Here is a 17,731-nt window from a genome sequence, read left to right on the forward strand (position 1 = left end):
GTTATTGTTTTCCTTTCGTGGCACAAAACTGTAAACATGCTTTGTTGGGAAGTGGGAATAAGGAATAAACAGAACCAGCCCTTCCTTGCCTAGAGCAGTACTTCTTAACTCTTCAAATAATTAAAATAATATTGATTCTACATGAACTGTCCCATAAAATAGAAAAACTTAAGGAATAGGAAGAGAAAAAATCCTTTCCAACTCATTTTATGAGGTCAGAACTACCTTGAAAGCAAAGCCAAAAGAAAAGACTACGTATGGATATCCCTCATGAGCATGCAAAAATCCTCAAAAAAACACCAGAAAATTGAATCCAACAACATATAATAGGATAATACATAATGACCAAGAGAAATTTATCCCACAAATAAGACTGGTTAAATATTAGAAAACCAATCAATGTAATCAATCATATTAACAAACTAAAGAGGAAAAAACATGTTCATCTCAAAAGATGCATTTACAATATTTAACATCTGTTCATGATTTTCTTTTTAATTCTTAAATACTAGGAATATAAGAGAATTTTCTTAAACTGATAAAGAGCATCTATCAAAAAAACAAATATACAGTTAACATCAGACTGATGATGAAAGACTGAATTATTTCCCCCTAGGATCAGGATCAAGACCCCAGAGGTCCTAAGGAGTGCAGTAAGGCAAGGATAAGAAATGAAGTCTGTAGATGGGAGAGAAAGAAATACAATATGAATACCCCTCTAGAAAACTCTAAGGAATCTATTAAAAACATAGTGGATGAATAAATGAGTTTAACAAGGTTGCAGGATATAAGATTAATATACAATGAATAACTAGAAATTAAAATTGTAAGAAAAACATATCATTTGCAATAGCACCTGAAAATAATGAGAAATACTTAAGTATAAAACTAACAAAATACTGAATGGGAGAAAATATTTGCAAATGAAGCAACTGACAAAGGATTGATCTCCAAAATTTATAAGCAGCTCATGCAGCTCAATATCAAAAAAACAAAAAACCCAATCCAAAAATGAGCAGAAGACCTAAATAGACATTTCTCCAAAGAAGATATACAGATTGCCAACAAACACATGAAAGAATGCTCAACATCATTAATCATCAGAGAAATGTAAATCAAAACTACAATGAGATATCATCTCACACCAGTCAGAATGGCCATCATCAAAAAATCTACAAATAATAAATGCTAGAGAGGGTGTGGAGCAAAGGGAACCCTCTTGCACTGCTGGTGGGAATGTAAATTGATACAGCCACTATGGAGAACAGTATGGAGGTTCCTTAAAAAACTAAAAATAGAGCTACCATATGACCCAGCAATCCCACTACTGGGCATATACCCTGAGAAAACCATAATTCAAAAAGAGTCATGTACCAAAATGTTCATTGCAGCTCTGTTTACAATAGCCAGGACATGGAAGCAACCTAAGTGTCCATCATCGGATGAATGGATAAAGAAGATGTGGCACATATATACAATGGAATATTACTCAGCCATAAAAAGAAATGAAATTGAGTTATTTGTAGTGAGATGGATGGACTTAGAGTCTGTCATACAGAGTGAAGTAAGTCAGAAAAAGAAGAACAAATACCGTATGCTAACACATATATATGGAATCTAAAAAAAAACAAAAAACAAAATGGTCATGAAGAACCTAGGGGCAGGATGGGAATAAAGACGCAGACCTACTAGAGAATGGACTTGACACGGGGAAGGGGAACGGTAAGCTGGGACGAAGTGAGAGAGTGGCATGGACATATATACACTACCAAATGTAGAATAGATATCTAGTGGGAAGCAGCCGCATATCAAAGGGAGATCAGCTCGGCGCTTTGTGACCACCTCGGTGCTTTGTGACCACCTTTGTGACCACTAGATATCTAGTGGGAAGCAGCCGCATAGCAAAGGGAGATCAGCTCGGTGCTTTGTGACCACCTAGAGGGGTGGGATAAGGAGGGTGGGAGGGAGGGAGACACAAGAGGGAAGAGATATGGGGATATATGTATATGTATAGCTGATTCACTTGGTTATAAAGCAGAAACTAACATACCATTGTAAAGCAATTATACTCCAATAAAGATGTTCAAAAAAATTAAAAACAAATAAATAAATAAAAGTTAGGTTATTTGTCTTTTTATTGTTGAGTTGTAAGTGTTCTTTATATGTTCTAGATACTAGACCCTTATCAGATAAATGATTTTCAAATATTTTCTCCCATTCTGTAGTTAAATACCAGTGTCTTTTAATAAATAAAAATACTTTTGAGAACAAAAACAATAAAAATAAAACTAACAAAATATTTACATAATTTATATACTGAAACCATACAACACTGATAAATCAATGAAGACATAAATAAATGGAGTTATACCATTTTCAAAGATTGGAAGACTCAGTATTGTTAAGATGTCAATTGTCCCCTAACTGATCTATAGCTTCAATTCAATCCAAATCAATTGTCTGATTCTAAAATCAATTATTGGTATCTGAAATGTACATGGCTTTAGATAAATCCATATAAATCCAAAGGAACTAGAATAACCAAAATAATTTTGATGAAGAATAACAAAGTTCACGGGATTACACTACATGATTTCAAGACATACTATAAACTATAGTAACCAAAACAGTGTGGTATTGGTGAAAAAACAGACAGAATACAGCAGAACAGAGAGTAGAGAAATAGACCCACTCAATTAATGTGGTTAATCACTTTTTGACCTAATGCCAAGGCAATTCAAAGGGACAGGAAAGTTTTTTCAACAACTAGTGTTGGCAACTGGATATTGACATGGAAAAAGAAAATCTTGACCCCTTCCTCGTACAATAAAATAAATATACACATACACAAAAATTAACTCAAAATGGATTATAAATGTAAAAACTAAAACTATGGAACTTCTAGAACAAAATATTAAAGAAAAGCTTGGTGACCTTGGAATAGGCAAAGATTTCTTAGATATAGCACCAAGAGTATGAATCATAAAGGAAAAAAAGGATAAATTGGAATTCATCAAGAACTTTTAATCTTCAAAAGACACTGTTAAGGACATGAAAAGACAAGCCACAGATTGCGAAAAAATATTTGCAATACATACATCAGGCAAACGACTTATATCTAAAATGTACAAATAATTCTTACTTGATCAATAGTAAGACAAAAACAGCCTCCTCTCCCTACCCCCTACAAATGGGAAAAAGGTTTAAACAGACATTTTACTACAGAATATATACAAATGGTCAATAAATATACAAACAGATGCTCAACACAATTAGTCATCAAGGAAGTCCCAATTAAAATCACAATGAGAAGGTACTATATACCCATTATAATAGTCAAAATTTAAAAGTCTAACCATGCATACAAATTGCTGGCATTAATGTGGGGGAATCGAAAGTCTCATATGTTGCTGGTAGAAATTTCAAGTTTGGAAAACATTTAGATTGTTTCTTAAAATGTTAAACATGCATTCTTGTCCTAGTGAAAATAAAAACATACATCCACGCAGAAACTTATACTCAAATATTCACAGCAGCTGTATTTGTAATAGTTACACTCTGGAAGCAAACTGTAGTTCTATCAACATGTGAGTGGATAGTAAATTGTGGTATATCTATACAATGGAACACTACTCAGCAATAAAATAAGTGACCCAATGGTACACTCAGCAGCATGTCTGTTTGTCAGTGTTTGCCTGGAGATGGAGACGCAAGGGGATGGATAACAAAGGGACATGAGGAAAATTTGAGGATGAGGGCAAGATACATTACCTTGCTGTGGTGATAGTTTCATGGGTGTATACACATGTCAACACTCACCAAATTGTACATTTCAAAGATGGGCAGTTTATTGTATGTCAATCGTACATAACAAAGTTGTAAAAATATAAAAAGAAAAAATAGACATTTATTATATAATTGTAAAGTTACTAAAAATATAATAAAGAAAAAATAAATAAACAAGTGTCCGACCATTTGATTCAGCAAGCCCAGGTTTGGAAATTTTTCTACAGAAGCAAGAAGTACTAGTCCTAAGAACATGTATTTGAGAACACTTATCACAGTATTGTTTATAGAAGCAAAAACAGAAACAACTTAAAATATCTTTTGCTAGGGAAACAGATCAGTAAATTGTCAAGGACAATTATGCAGCCATTAAAAGAACAAACTTTATGCTTCAACTTGGAAGGTTGTTTCTGCTGTATGCTTAAGTGAGTAAAACAAAATGCAAATTATCCTGTGTGCTATTATGAGGTGACACTAGGTAGATGGACGGAGAGATGAGCATCATAGATGGGCAGATCCATGGATGGATGGACAGATAGATCTCCTACATATGTGCTTCCACATATGAACACAGAGAAAAGTGAAGTGAGGACAGCTACACATTAAACTGTTATTATTGGCTGGATGAGAAAGGCTTTGGGAGAAGATTGTTCATACGTTTATGAATTATTTAACTTGCAAATATGAGTATGTTTTCTTTTTATTTTTAGAAAAGTAAAAAGAAGAAGGATTAAAATAAAGTCAAGATTCAACTTGCTTTGAAATACATCCCCAAAATATGTTGGCTTGAGGGTTAGAGAGGGGACCAGAGAGACAGAGGTGAGAGAAAGGAAGGGTAATAAAATGTCAATGATAGAATCGAGGTGAATAGGTCATGGATATTTGCTGTGCCACTTGAAAATGACCATAATGAACACTGAGGGGAAAACTAACATAAAACAATAGATAGGTAGGTATGTAGATAGATAGATAGGAAGATGAATGGATAAATAACCAGACAGACAAGGCCTCTGACCACTGCAAAAAGGGAATCCGTAATGTAGCAGGAGATTAGCTTTTTCTGGGATTGCCCAGGCTCCAGGTGTGCTCCATTTGACTCCCAGTAGCACACCATCTGTGCCACTGTCCCCCTTTTAATCTCCCTGGAGTGTGCTCTGGAGTGAACACTGTGTCAGGACCTTTCTCAGGTGTACAGACTCTCCAGATACACAGAAGCCCATGGAAGGTTTGGGTCTTCAGAAGCACTGGGTACCCCCAGGGTCCCTAAGACAACCCCTGCCTCTTGGGTTATCTCTCCCCAACCCCACCGGGGAGCTCTGATCACAGGCTGTCTGCCACTCGTCAGCTGCTACTGTGACCTCGGCTTCTTCATCATACCTACTGACACTGTCACAATACTGTGAGGCTCTTCTCCTTATCCTGTTTCCCTTTTGAGGAAGCCAGAGCAGTCATGTCACTTAATCTGGGTCTGTACTTTAGAAAGCAGTAGGGTTTGGGGACGGCTTCTGAGCCCGTGCTCTTAACACCTCTGCCCACATGGCTGCTTGTACAAGTGAGGGGGAGGCAGGGGCTTTGACTGCATCCCAACTCCAAACTCAACCCCCAAGATCACAATGGGACTCTCTGTAGCCCCTGGGCCGACAGCTGGCCGAGGCTGCGTGGAGGCTCCTCCTGGCTCCCGCAATGGGACTTGCCCAGAACGTGCTCACCTTAGACAGCTGCCACCTGCTTATGCCCCCCTCAACTGGGGGCCAGGACACCCCTTCCTCCTGGAGAGCTTGGGGAACTCTGGGGACAGAATCTCCTCCCACTGGCCTCAGGCCACACCCACAGGAGGACACATCATCTCCCCTTGCAGGCACTAACCTGGGCACCTCAGGGACTTGCAACAGACCCCAGGCCTGCTTCTACGTCCTCCCTGAGGCTCTGGGCCATCCACAGAAATCAAAGCCCCACACCAGCTCCAGGCATCGCATCCTGAGGCTGCATTTTAATGAGTCCAGGGGAAACACTTTCCCCAGAGAGATACTTATTCCTGCTCATCTTCACCTGCACCTTTCCTGGTCCAGAGGCTTTGCCTGGGCTCAAGCGATGATGGAAAAGTGCCCTCAGAGGATGAGACTGGCATGTTCCGAGTTGTGATTCCCCGAGCGGCGGTGGAGCAGAGGGCTCAGCCTTCCCAGTGGGGACTAAGGAGGCCTTATTATTATAATAAATCAGTCTCACTTGATTGGCTGCAAACGGTGGAGTGATGTGACCATATGTCACTTGGGCATTAAACAAATCCTAATGAGCTAAGAATATGTTTGTTTTAGCTAATTGACCTCTTTGGCCTTCATCAACCACTTGGTAAACATCCTCAGATAATGATTTCCAGAGAGCGGATTGTGGCTGTCTAGCGTGCTGAGAAGGTCCCCCGGCCCCAAGACCACCTCCTCCGGCTGCCGGCTGAGGCACACGTGCGCGCCAGCCTGTGGCCACCCGGTCCCAGGAGGGTGCACTGGCGGTAACGGGGCGAAGGGAAAAGAGTGCAGCCAGGCGGCTCTCCCAGCGCTCGTCCCTGGCTATGTGACCACACTCTGAGTCATAGCTGTCTCATCTGTTAAGTGAGGGCAATGCCCACTCCCAGAGGGATGGGGAGACAAAGCAGGGGTTCTAGGGTCTAGGCTCCGTGGTAGGTATTCTTGGAAATCTGTGCCAAATCGGTCACCAGCTGGACCCACATCACTTCTATGTGAAGGAGCAGGCGTCCAGCAGTTCTCTGGGGACTGACGATCTGGAAACCTGTGGGGTCTGGACCACAGACACCTAAGTCCTCCAACTCAGTTCTCCTTGCAAGCAGTGGGCCAGGGGCCGAGCCCTCAACCAGCGAGGGTCTTCTTTAGCCAGGATAATGGGTGCTTGTTAGATCTCAGCGCTAACTTCATCTGCCCTGGAATCACCAATCCCGTTCATCATGCCCCACAATGCAGTTCAGACATTTCTCTCCTATCATCTGAAAGCTGTCGGGGGGAACCACTTCGGTTCCCTGGATGCATTAGCAAGACAGGGGAATAAACTTCAAGCCGTGAAGTAGATGGAGCCTCAGACTCAACCTCGGCGCCGTCTAAGTGACGGTGACCCCACAGGCTTCTTCTGGCCGCCCTCACATCCCCCCGCCTAGGATGGTGGGCTTCTGTTAGCTACTGAACTCTGTTTCTTCAGCTACAAAACAGAGCAACTATCTGACACGGAGAACTTATCAGTAATTGAGTGCTTCCTTCTTCCCTGATGCTGTCAAGTGCCTTGCCCATATTTTGTCACTTAATCTACACAATAAGTAAGACACTTCCCTAAGGCCACAGAGTAAAGTGTGGCAACACCAGGCCCCCAAGTTCTCCCTAATTCCAGAGGGGTGTGTCACCCAGTGCAGTGGGGAAATGATATTTACTTGCAGGTTAATAACTCTGCTTTGCAAGGTGGAGACTGTCAGCCTGTAAAGCATGGAACACAGTGCGTGGCACGTGGCAGGAACTCAAACGGTAGTTATTCACGTTAGTCTACCAGAGGTGGCGCAGCAAGATGAGACCCCACATACCTTCTGAGTCAAACCACTTCCGCCGCTTCTCCCCAGTCCCCAGGGCTGATGCGCTTGAATTAGACAGGATTAAAGGCTTACCGGAGCTGGAAGCTGCACCCCAACTCCCGTGTTTAGCCCCAGACCTTCTGTCCGCTGGCTGAGAAGGACGCGGGAGAAAGGCAGCCGCGCAGGGCAGTGCTGTTGCCTGGCGCACGGTGTCGAGAGCTTTTGTGCAGGAGCCAGCCCTCCCTCTGGATCCCCATGTCAAGAAAATGGGCCCTGCTCCTGCCCATGCTGCTCTGCAGCCTGGCTGGCCCTACACACCTATTCCAGCCGAGCCTGGTGCTGGACATGGCCAAGGTCCTCCTGGATAACTACTGCTTCCCAGAGAACCTGATGGGGATGCAGGAAGCCATCGAGCAGGCCATCAAGAGTCGTGAGATCCTGGCCATCTCAGACCCTCAGACGCTGGCCCACGTGCTGACAGCTGGCGTGCAGAGCTCCCTGAACGACCCTCGCCTGGTCATCTCCTACGAGCCCAGCACCCTCGAGGCTCCCCGGCAAGCCCCAGCACTCAAGAACCTCACGCTAGAGGAACTCATTGCGGGACTGCAGAACGGCTTCCGCCATGAGGTTCTGGAAGGCAATGTGGGCTACCTGCGGGTGGACGACATCCCGGGCCAGGAGGTGATGAGCAAGCTGAGGAGCTTCCTGGCGGCCAACGTCTGGAGGAAGCTCATGGGCACCTCTGCCTTGGTGCTGGACCTCCGCCACTGCACTGGGGGCCACATTTCCGGCATCCCCTATGTCATCTCCTACCTGCACCCAGGGAACACAGTCCTGCATGTGGATACCATCTACGATCGCCCCTCTAATACGACCACTGAGATCTGGACCCTCCCCGAAGTCCTAGGAGACAACTACGGTGCCGATAAGGATGTGGTGGTCCTCACCAGTGGTCGCACAGGGGGTGTGGCTGAGGACATCGCTTATATCCTCAAACAGATGCGCAGGGCCATCGTGGTGGGCGAGCGGACTGTGGGGGGGGCCTTGGACCTCCAGAAGCTGAGGATAGGCCAATCTGACTTCTTTCTCACAGTGCCCGTGTCCAGGTCCCTGGGGCCCCTGGGCAAGGGCAGCCAGACTTGGGAGGGCAGCGGGGTGCTACCTTGTGTGGGGACACCGGCCGAGCAGGCCCTGGAGAAGGCCCTGGCCATCCTCACGCTGCGCCGTGCCCTGCCGGGGGTCATCCAGCGCCTGCAGGAGGCCCTGCGGGAATACTACACGCTGGTGGACCGCGTGCCCGCCCTGCTGCACCACCTGGCCAACATGGACCTGTCCTCGGTGGTCTCCGAGGAGGATCTGGTCACTAAGCTCAACACCGGCCTGCAGGCCGTGTCCGAGGACCCCAGGCTCCTGGTGCAGGTGGTCAGGTCCAAAGAAACCTCTTCTGGGCCCGAGGACGAAGCTGAAGACCCCCCAGAGATGGTCTCCGAAGTGCCCGAGGACGAGGCTGCCCGGCGGGCCCTGGTGGACTCCGTGTTCCAGGTGTCCGTGCTGCCGGGCAACGTGGGCTACCTGCGCTTTGACAGGTTTGCTGACGCCTCAGTGCTGGGAGTGCTGGCCCCGTACATCTTGCGCCAGGTGTGGGAGCCCCTGCAGGACACGGAGCACCTCATCATGGACCTGCGGCAGAACCCTGGGGGGCCGTCCTCCGCCGTGCCCCTGCTGCTCTCCTATTTCCAGGGACCCGACGCCGGCCCCGTGCGTCTCTTCACCACCTACGACCGGCGCACCAATGTCACGCAGGAGCACTTCAGCCAGACCGAGCTGCTGGGCCAGCCATACGGCACCCAGCGCGGGGTGTACCTGCTCACCAGCCACCGTACCGCCACCGCAGCCGAGGAGCTGGCCTTCTTCATGCAGTCGCTCGGCTGGGCCACGCTGGTGGGCGAGATCACGGCGGGCAGCCTGCTGCACACGCACACGGTGCCCCTGCTGGAGACGCCCGAGGGCGGCCTGGCGCTCACAGTGCCCGTGCTCACCTTCATCGACAACCATGGCGAGTGCTGGCTGGGGGGCGGCGTGGTCCCCGATGCCATCGTACTGGCTGAGGAAGCCCTGGACAGAGCCCAGGAGGTGCTGGAGTTCCACCGAAGCCTGGGGGAGCTGGTGGAGGGCACGGGGCACCTGCTGGAGGCCCACTATGCTCGGCCAGAGGTCGTGGGGCAGACAGGCGCCGTGTTGCAAGCCAAGCTGGCCCAGGGGGCCTACCGCACAGCAGTGGACCTGGAGTCGCTGGCCTCCCAGCTCACGGCAGACCTGCAGGAGATGTCTGGAGACCACCGTCTGCTGGTGTTCCACAGCCCCGGCGAGATGGTGGCTGAGGAAGTGCCCCTACCACCTCCCATCGTCCCCTCCCCAGAGGAGCTCTCCTACCTCATCGAGGCCCTGTTCAAGACAGAGGTGCTGCCGGGCCGGCTGGGCTACCTGCGTTTCGACGCCATGGCTGAGCTGGAGACGGTGAGGGCCATCGGGCCGCAGCTGGTACAGTTGGTGTGGCAGAAGCTGGTAGACACGCCCGCGCTGGTGGTCGACCTGCGCTACAACCCTGGCAGCTACTCCACGGCCGTGCCGCTGCTCTGCTCCTACTTCTTCGAGGCAGAGCCCCGCCAGCACCTCTACTCCGTCTTTGACAGGGCCACGTCGAGGGTCACAGAGGTGTGGACCCTGCCCCAGGTGGCAGGCCAGCGCTACGGCTCCCACAAGGACCTCTACATCCTGGTGAGCCACACCAGCGGGTCGGCGGCTGAGGCTTTCGCCCACACCATGCAGGACCTGCAGCGCGCCACCATCATCGGGGAGCCCACGGCTGGAGGGGCGCTCTCTGTGGGCATCTACCAGGTGGGCAGCAGCCCCTTATATGCCTCCATGCCCACGCAGATGGCCCTGAGCGCCAGCACCGGCGAGGCCTGGGACCTGGCTGGGGTGGAGCCAGACATCACCGTGCCCATGAGCGTGGCCCTCTCCACAGCCCAGGACATAGTGGCCCTGCGTGCCAAGGTGCCCACTGTGCTGCAGACAGCTGGGAAGCTCGTGGCAGATAACTACGCCTCCCCCGAGCTGGGAGCCAAGATGGCATCCAAACTGAGCCGTCTGCAGAGCCGCTATGCCAGGGTGACCTCAGAAGCTGCCCTGGCCGAGATGCTGGAGGCTGACCTGCAGGTGCTGTCCGGGGACCCACACCTGAAGACAGCCCATATCCCTGAGGATGCCAAGGACCGCATTCCTGGGATTGTACCCATGCAGGTGAGTTACAAGGGAGACTTGGTCCAGCACAGTCCCAGGAGAGAGTCAACCAACGGTCCGCACATCCAGGGCTCTGTGCAGGGTGCAAAGCAACGGCTTCCAGACGTGTTTTCATGTTAAATTTTTCACCAGTCACATCTTTTCCTCTCTCTCACCCTGTCCTCCAGTCCCTCATATGTCCACGAGGTCCCTAAGCACCTCAGTAGAACATCGGTACCCACAGGAGCTCAGTTTGAAAAGTGCTGGTATAGCAGGAGCTTCACTCTTGGTTGGGTCGAATGCAAGGGTTTGTAGGGCTTCTTGTTGTCAGTGTTGGAGAAAGAGGTTGGTAAGTCACATGGGTCCCCGTGATTTCCTGTTCTGGAAACGTGGGGTGTGTGTGTACCCACGTCACCTGCCTGCCTCAGGGGTTTGCAGTTTGTGTGAATGAGTCGGGGGATGGAGACAGGGAATCAGCACAGGTCCTGGCATCACAGTTGCCTTGGATCTAGAGCATGGAGCCTGGGGACAGGTCCAGGAGCGTCCACGCACAGCCTGAACAACCCCTGCAGTGAGGCTGCCTTGGTTAGGCACCGACTGCCTTCTCCTCCCCTCCCGCAATGCCAAGTACTGTCTCCCAAAGGAGTTGCGCCGGGTGGGCGTGCACCACGATACAAGGGCCAACTGAATGGGAAATTCTGGGCCAGGCTGTGTGGTCAAGATATTTGAAGCCAGCCCTGCAGGTCTGGGGAACACTGAAAAGGTAAATCAAGGCTGAGGAGTTTTGCTGCAGGGTAGATGAGGGAAGAGTTCTCCCGACCAAGGGCCAAAGCACACCGCAGGACTCACCAAGCACTCCCATCAGCAAAGAGCTGGATCTAAAGCACCTTTCCAACACCTCTCCATGGTGTTTATCGTCTATGATATAACTGCATAGTCACAACAAGTAGGCAGGGAAGCATTTGTCCTGGTTCCCTCGAAGCCAGGACCTGAGACAGGGGCTTAGGTGCGGTCCGTTGATGTGGGAGGTGGTCACTGAAGCAGCAGTGAGGGAGCGGGGAAAGTGGGACAGGAAGTGTGGGCGCATCATGGAGCCTGTTGCCTCTGAAGACTGCAACAGCACCCTGACGAGTGTGAGGAATGCCTCTGCAGACGTGACCCCGCGGCTCCCGCTCTCTGTTCGCTGAAGGTCCCCCTGGGGACATGAACGCTCTCAGATTCTGGGGCAGCTTGGAGAAGGTCCTGAAGTAGAGAGTAAAAAACAAGGGTATGCTAGAGGCAAAGCCCTGTCAGCCTGGGTCAAGCTGTGGCTGAAATCAGAGGAGGGCTGAGGGCACCAAAAGCATCTACTGCCAAACTGTTATCCCATTTTACAAAAAGAGGAACTGAGGCCCGGAGGGGTACAGAGGAGAGCGGCCCGTGGCCAAAGGGCTTGTGACTGAGGTCAGCACAAGGCCTGGAGGCTGGGTGGCCTAGTCAGCAGGGGTGTTCCTGGTTTGCAGTCACCTGGTGTGGATTCATATTCTGGCTCTTCCACTTACTGGCTGTGTGCCCTTGGGCAAGTTACTTAATCACTCTGTGCTTCAATTTTTTTCAGTAAAAAGATGGGGATAATAGTGTCTTCTCTATAGAAACTGCTACAACATGCTCAGCACAGGGCCAGATCCCTGGTAAAGACTCAAGGGCCCAGTAGTTCATGTCTTCAGATGATGATGTCTTTAGACGATGAGCTCAGAGACAAAAAGTGTCTGGGGAGCTCAGGGGAGACCGTGCCTGGGCCTTTCAGCTCTGACGCCAGGGTGAGAGGTTGGCACGCATGAGCATTCCCTGTAAGGAGGTTGCTGACCACTCACTGCGGTTCATATCCCAGGCCCACTACCCATGTAACCTCCTGGATACCATCAGGAAAGGCCCTGGCACCTACAACCTCCTTAGGAAATGTTAGCTCCCTTCCCATGGGCTCAATATATCTCATGATATAAAGGACCTCCATGACACCCACTTTCAAATCTGACCTTTCACTGTATCTGGCAGAAGTGACAGTGGGTGGATGCTGGGCACGGTTTGGCAGGAGAACAGGGAAACATGGCTATGGGAGAGTTTGACCTGGACTTTCTTCTTTAGCGGAGCTAACTGTCCATTTAAGTACTATGGTCAATAATGAAATAAAGATACTCAGAACCTTAAAAAAAAAAAAATTGAGCTTTCAAATCTCTCCTCTCCTGACACGGAGCTGACCTCCCACTCTTTCAGATCCCTTCCCCTGAAGTCTTTGAAGACCTGATCAAGTTTTCCTTCCACACTAATGTGCTTGAGGGCAACATTGGCTACTTGAGGTTTGATATGTTTGGGGACTGTGAGCTGCTCACCCAGGTCTCCGAGCTGCTGGTGGAGCACGTCTGGAAGAAGATTGTACACACGGACGCCCTGATTGTCGACATGAGGTCAGTGGGCGGGGCTCAGCAGTTCCCAGCGAGGCTGGGGCAGCTGCTGGAAGACAGTCAAAGCCATGAGTCTAGTAGGGATGAAAGGACCTTGGGACGCCGGGAAGAACCCAAGTGGAATAGCCCACCTGGCTCTCAGGGCTCTGGCCAGCTATTCTGGGGTTCTGGTTTAATTAGCCAGGTGGGGCCCCACCACTGTTGGTTTTTTTTAAGCTCAGGTGACCAAGGCTGAGAACCACTGAGCTAATTCAGTGGTCCCCAAACTTACCTAGTCACAGGATTCAGTGAGGAGAGAGGAGAAGGGTGACCTTGAACACACTGATTCCAGGACCCCTCCCTGCTGAATCCAGAGCCCCAGGAGTGAGGTCCAGCGATCTGTATATTTAACATCCAGGTGACTCTGATGATCAGCCGTGTTTGCGACAGCTAGGCTTCCACCTGTGCTTGTGTCTCACATCTCACGAAATCAGCCCAGGACAACCCTGGTCATGAGAATCATAAAGCCAGTGGCCCAGAGAGAATTTGCGATTTAGCCACTATTGTTGCAAAAAGAACTCTTTACACTACAAAATGATTGTTGGGGGGATGCTTTCAGCTAGACCTCTCATCTGCTTCTGTGAAGGTATGCCTCATACAGGTTGAGTTTCCTTCCAAGAGCTGGGGAAGGGGACTTGGGAGGGTAATGGGTAGAAGAATGTCCTTCAGTAACCAGACCTCTTGTCACTCCCGGGGCCATCAGCAGACGTGCCCTGGGCACCTTCCCTGGGCACTGGGAAGGGGGGAGCCAGCTCCCCTGGGAATTGGACACTTTCCCTCCCGCCCCGCCCCCCATCCCCAGCTGCTGGATTGACTGAGAGGGAGCTCTGGCTTCTGGCCTGCAAAACTCTCGTGATTCTTAGTCGTCACTAGGTGGCACTGGATCCCAGAGGCAGACTCTCCTCCCTGGAAGATGAACCATCTCCCAGGGCTTGGCTTTGGGTATACACAGAACTTGAGCCTGGGGACTCCTGTGGCACCTCTGATGACTTTATTCTTCAAACGCTCTATTGACCATCCAAATGGCCCTCATGCTAAGTCCCTTTCTGCTTAACTGTGTCATCCACATTTTTCTAAAGAGGAGACCCAGCCCATAGGGGTGCTTTGCTTAAAGATCCTTCCAAGCCAAGGTTTGGAGGTTCAGATGCCGAAGTCATGGGCCCTGAACCCATCCTAGACCATCAACTGGAAGAGACTCCTAATACACTGCCAGCCCAGGATTCCTCGTTTCACAAATAAGGAGACAGGGGCCCAGTGAGGTCACACAGCAGGACAAATCCAAATAGCCTGGAATGATCACAGGATCCCCCACCCCCAATGCAGTTCCACAACTCTGAACACTCCACCACACTAAGAGCCGTGTTAGGACACCTCAGCTAAGATACCTAGTGGGTTTTGTGAAATTATCAAGCATGAAACTAGGGAAGACAGTGCTCTCAAAATGTGCAGGCAGCATGGGTGCATGGGAACAGTCCACGGTCAGTAAGCTGGGGAAATTTATCAACAAGTTCCAGACTGCAGGACTTAGGGCCTTTAATATAACATATACAATATGTACCACATAATGTATTAATGTGTGAACAGAAGGGGTGGGTAAGTTATGCAGTATTTTCTAAATGAATTTGACCACAAAGTCTCTGGTTCTCAAGAATCTTGTACTCTGGGAAATGCCAACCAAAGAATTCTGTAGGAGGAAGAAAGGACACCAGATTGAGGCTGCCTGGAATTAGAACCCTCCACAGGGCAAGGATTAGGGCACCCAGAGGGGCACCGAGGGCTTCCCTGTGGGCTCCGCCCCTCAGTGGGCAACATTTCCCTTCCCTCAGGTTCAACATCGGTGGTCCCACCTCCTCCATCTCCGCCATATGCTCCTACTTTTTCGACGAAGGCCCACCTATTCTGCTGGACAAAATCTACAACCGGCCCAATGACTCTGTCAGCGAGCTCTGGACCCACGCACAGCTCGAAGGTGGGTACAGGAGCCTTTCCTTCCTATTATCATTCTGGAAGCTTCTGGGAAATCAAGGAAAGACAGTTTGGGTTCGGGTAAAAGTAACTGTAGCTAGAATATAAAGCCCCCGTCCTATGCCATGTACTCTGTACATAAGACCTTTAATCCCTGCAAAACATGTACCATTATACCTATTTTCTAGAGGAGAAAAATGAGTCCCAGCTAGGTCAAATATCTTGTCTAAGGTCACTCAGCTAATAAGTGATAGCTCCCAAACTCAAACACTGGTTTGTCTAAAACCAAAATGCCTGCCATTCCTGCCACAGCAGCCATCAGCCTGCAAGACAAACGTAAAGCTAGAAGGGTCCTCGGGCCATCGCCAAATCCCACAGCGTTTCCAGTGGTTTTCCATCTCACCTGAACTCTCAGCAGTTTCCCAGCACACCTACCTAAAGGAAGTTCATAAGTCTGATGGGGCTTCTGTTAACTGCCCTGGGCCCAGAGCAGTGGCCAGAGGAAGCAGTACAGGCCCCGCGCTTTACAGAGCCACGGCTCTCCAGCCACAGCCCAGGTGGATAGCCTTGCTCCATCTCCCTTGCCTAGCTTGCAAAACCAAGGAACCTGCTCATCCATCTGGAAAGAGGAGGCTGGGAAACCAATGGGGGCTGTGCCTCCTCCGATCAGAAAAGTACCCTGCAATTTTCATTTGCATACTTCCTTATCACACAAGCATTTGGAGGGAATCTTCCAAGATATACATTCAATAATATTGCAAAATGTAAATAAAACAGGACCAGATGAATTCTCAATTCAAATAGACATTCAAGACCAGTCGTTAAAAACAGATCTGCAGATCATGGGGCCTTGGAATTGCGATGTCCAGTACGGAAGCCACATGCCACACATGGATTGAGAGGCATAAAGTGTTCAGTGCCCACCAGATTTTGAAGACTTTTTATGAGAAAAAAGGATGTAAAATATCTCAATAATTTTATTGATGACATTTTGAGAGGAACAAATTTTGGATTTATTGAGTTAGATAAAACAGTATTAAAATTCCTTTTATCAATTTTGTTTAACTTGTTTAATGTGGCTTCTAGAAAACTTGAAATGACGTATGTGGCTTGCATTCGGGCTCATGTTGCTTTTCTATTGGACATCACTGTCCTAGAGGGCTGTCGTCATTAAGTCACGAACTTGGCTTTTCTGAGGGTCCAAAGTGAAGAGAGTCTGGTCAGGTTAGCCCTTTTCTCGGGTAAGTCAGCCCAGCCTCTTCCCATCACTGGTGATAAAATCTCTCAAGCACTGGCATGCTCGGGATACAGCACACTTCCTTATCCCCATTTTGCAGATGCAGAAACTGGGGCTCAGAAAGGTGGGGTGACTTGCCTGTGGACACAAGGACACAGAACTAAATCCCTGGCCCTCCTCTCTGGAGTCTAAGCAGTATGGAGAAGGCAGGTGCCCAGGTGGGGACTTGACTCCCTATTTTGAAGGGCCTTTTATCCTGCAGGTGAACGCTACGGCTCCAGGAAGAGTATGGTCATTCTGACCAGCAGTTTGACAGCTGGCGCCGCAGAGGAATTTACCTACATCTTGAAGAGGCTGGGCCGGGCACTGGTCATCGGGGAAGTGACCAGTGGGGGCTGCCAGCTGCCGCAGACCTACCACGTGGATGACACCGACCTGTACATCACCATCCCCACTGCCCGCTCGGTGGGGGCTGCAGACGGCAGCTCCTGGGAAGGGGTGGGCGTGGTGCCTGACGTGGCCGTCCCTGCAGAGGCAGCCCTCGCCAGAGCCAAGGAGATGCTCCAGCACACTCTGCTAAGGGCGAGGCGGAGCCCACGCCTGCAGGGCCGCCGCAAGGGCCACCGCAGTCAGAGCCAGAAAAGGCCGGGACCTCCGGGACACGTCCAGGGGGCACCCAGGCATGAGGTCCTGACTGAGGCCCCCAAAGGGCAGCAAAGGGGCCTGCTGCCCTCTGGTTAGGCTTGAGAATCAGAGGTACCCTTGGAGCTCATATACCTGGTCTCTTCCCAATGGCCAACATCCTCTCTGTTGGAACACCTCAGGACAGGAAGCTCACCCCCTTCAAGGTCAACCCCCTCCTGGGAAGTGAAGTCCATATCTATCTCCACCGACACTTCTTAATCACCAACCCCTGGTCCTCATGCTGTCAACTAGAGCGTCTCTGTCCAATAACGTCATAACGTGAGCCACGGAGGCCAGGCACATGCGTCACTTTACATTTTTAAGGAAAGTATAAGGAAGCAGGTGACATTAATTTTATAGTATACTTCATTTAACCCACTATATTCACAGTAGCATCACCTCAGTGCAAATTCAATATAAAAATTGTTATGAATGAGATGCTTTTGCGCCAAGTCTTTGAGATCCGGTGTGTGTCCCGCGCTTACAGTACATCTCCATTGGCACATGTCACGTGTCTAGCACACAGCAACCACGCTGCAGCTGGTGGCTCCCATGTGGGACAGTGCAGGCCCAGAGGTCAGGAGCCCTACTCCCCCGCTACACTGTCCCCATTCTGTCCTCCCTGCACCTGCATCTTCCCCAGTAGTGTACCTCTCCCAGTCTGCCCCGGGATCATTTCTGTCCCCGCCATGCTGTGTAGTCCTCAGGGGTGGAAACCGTCCTACGCATCCT

At 49.5% G+C, this 17,731-nt stretch overlaps 1 protein-coding gene across 1 annotated transcript; it reads left to right on the forward strand.

Annotated features, from left to right (window-relative positions):
- Positions 1 to 7,207: 7,207 nt before the first annotated feature.
- On the forward strand, positions 7,208 to 17,056 carry RBP3 (retinol binding protein 3; the record flags this gene model as incomplete). The annotated part of the gene is made up of 4 exons (XM_079900583.1): positions 7,208 to 10,654; positions 12,887 to 13,077; positions 14,940 to 15,082; positions 16,578 to 17,056. Exons 1-4 carry the CDS (start codon positions 7,607 to 7,609, stop codon positions 17,054 to 17,056), a joined length of 3,861 nt encoding a protein of 1,286 aa, XP_079756709.1. The 5' UTR covers positions 7,208 to 7,606.
- Positions 17,057 to 17,731: the final 675 nt, after the last annotated feature.

The sequence above is a fragment of the Stenella coeruleoalba genome, assembly GCF_951394435.1.
Source record: "Stenella coeruleoalba genome assembly, chromosome: 16".
NCBI classification, from domain to species: domain Eukaryota; kingdom Metazoa; phylum Chordata; class Mammalia; order Artiodactyla; family Delphinidae; genus Stenella; species Stenella coeruleoalba.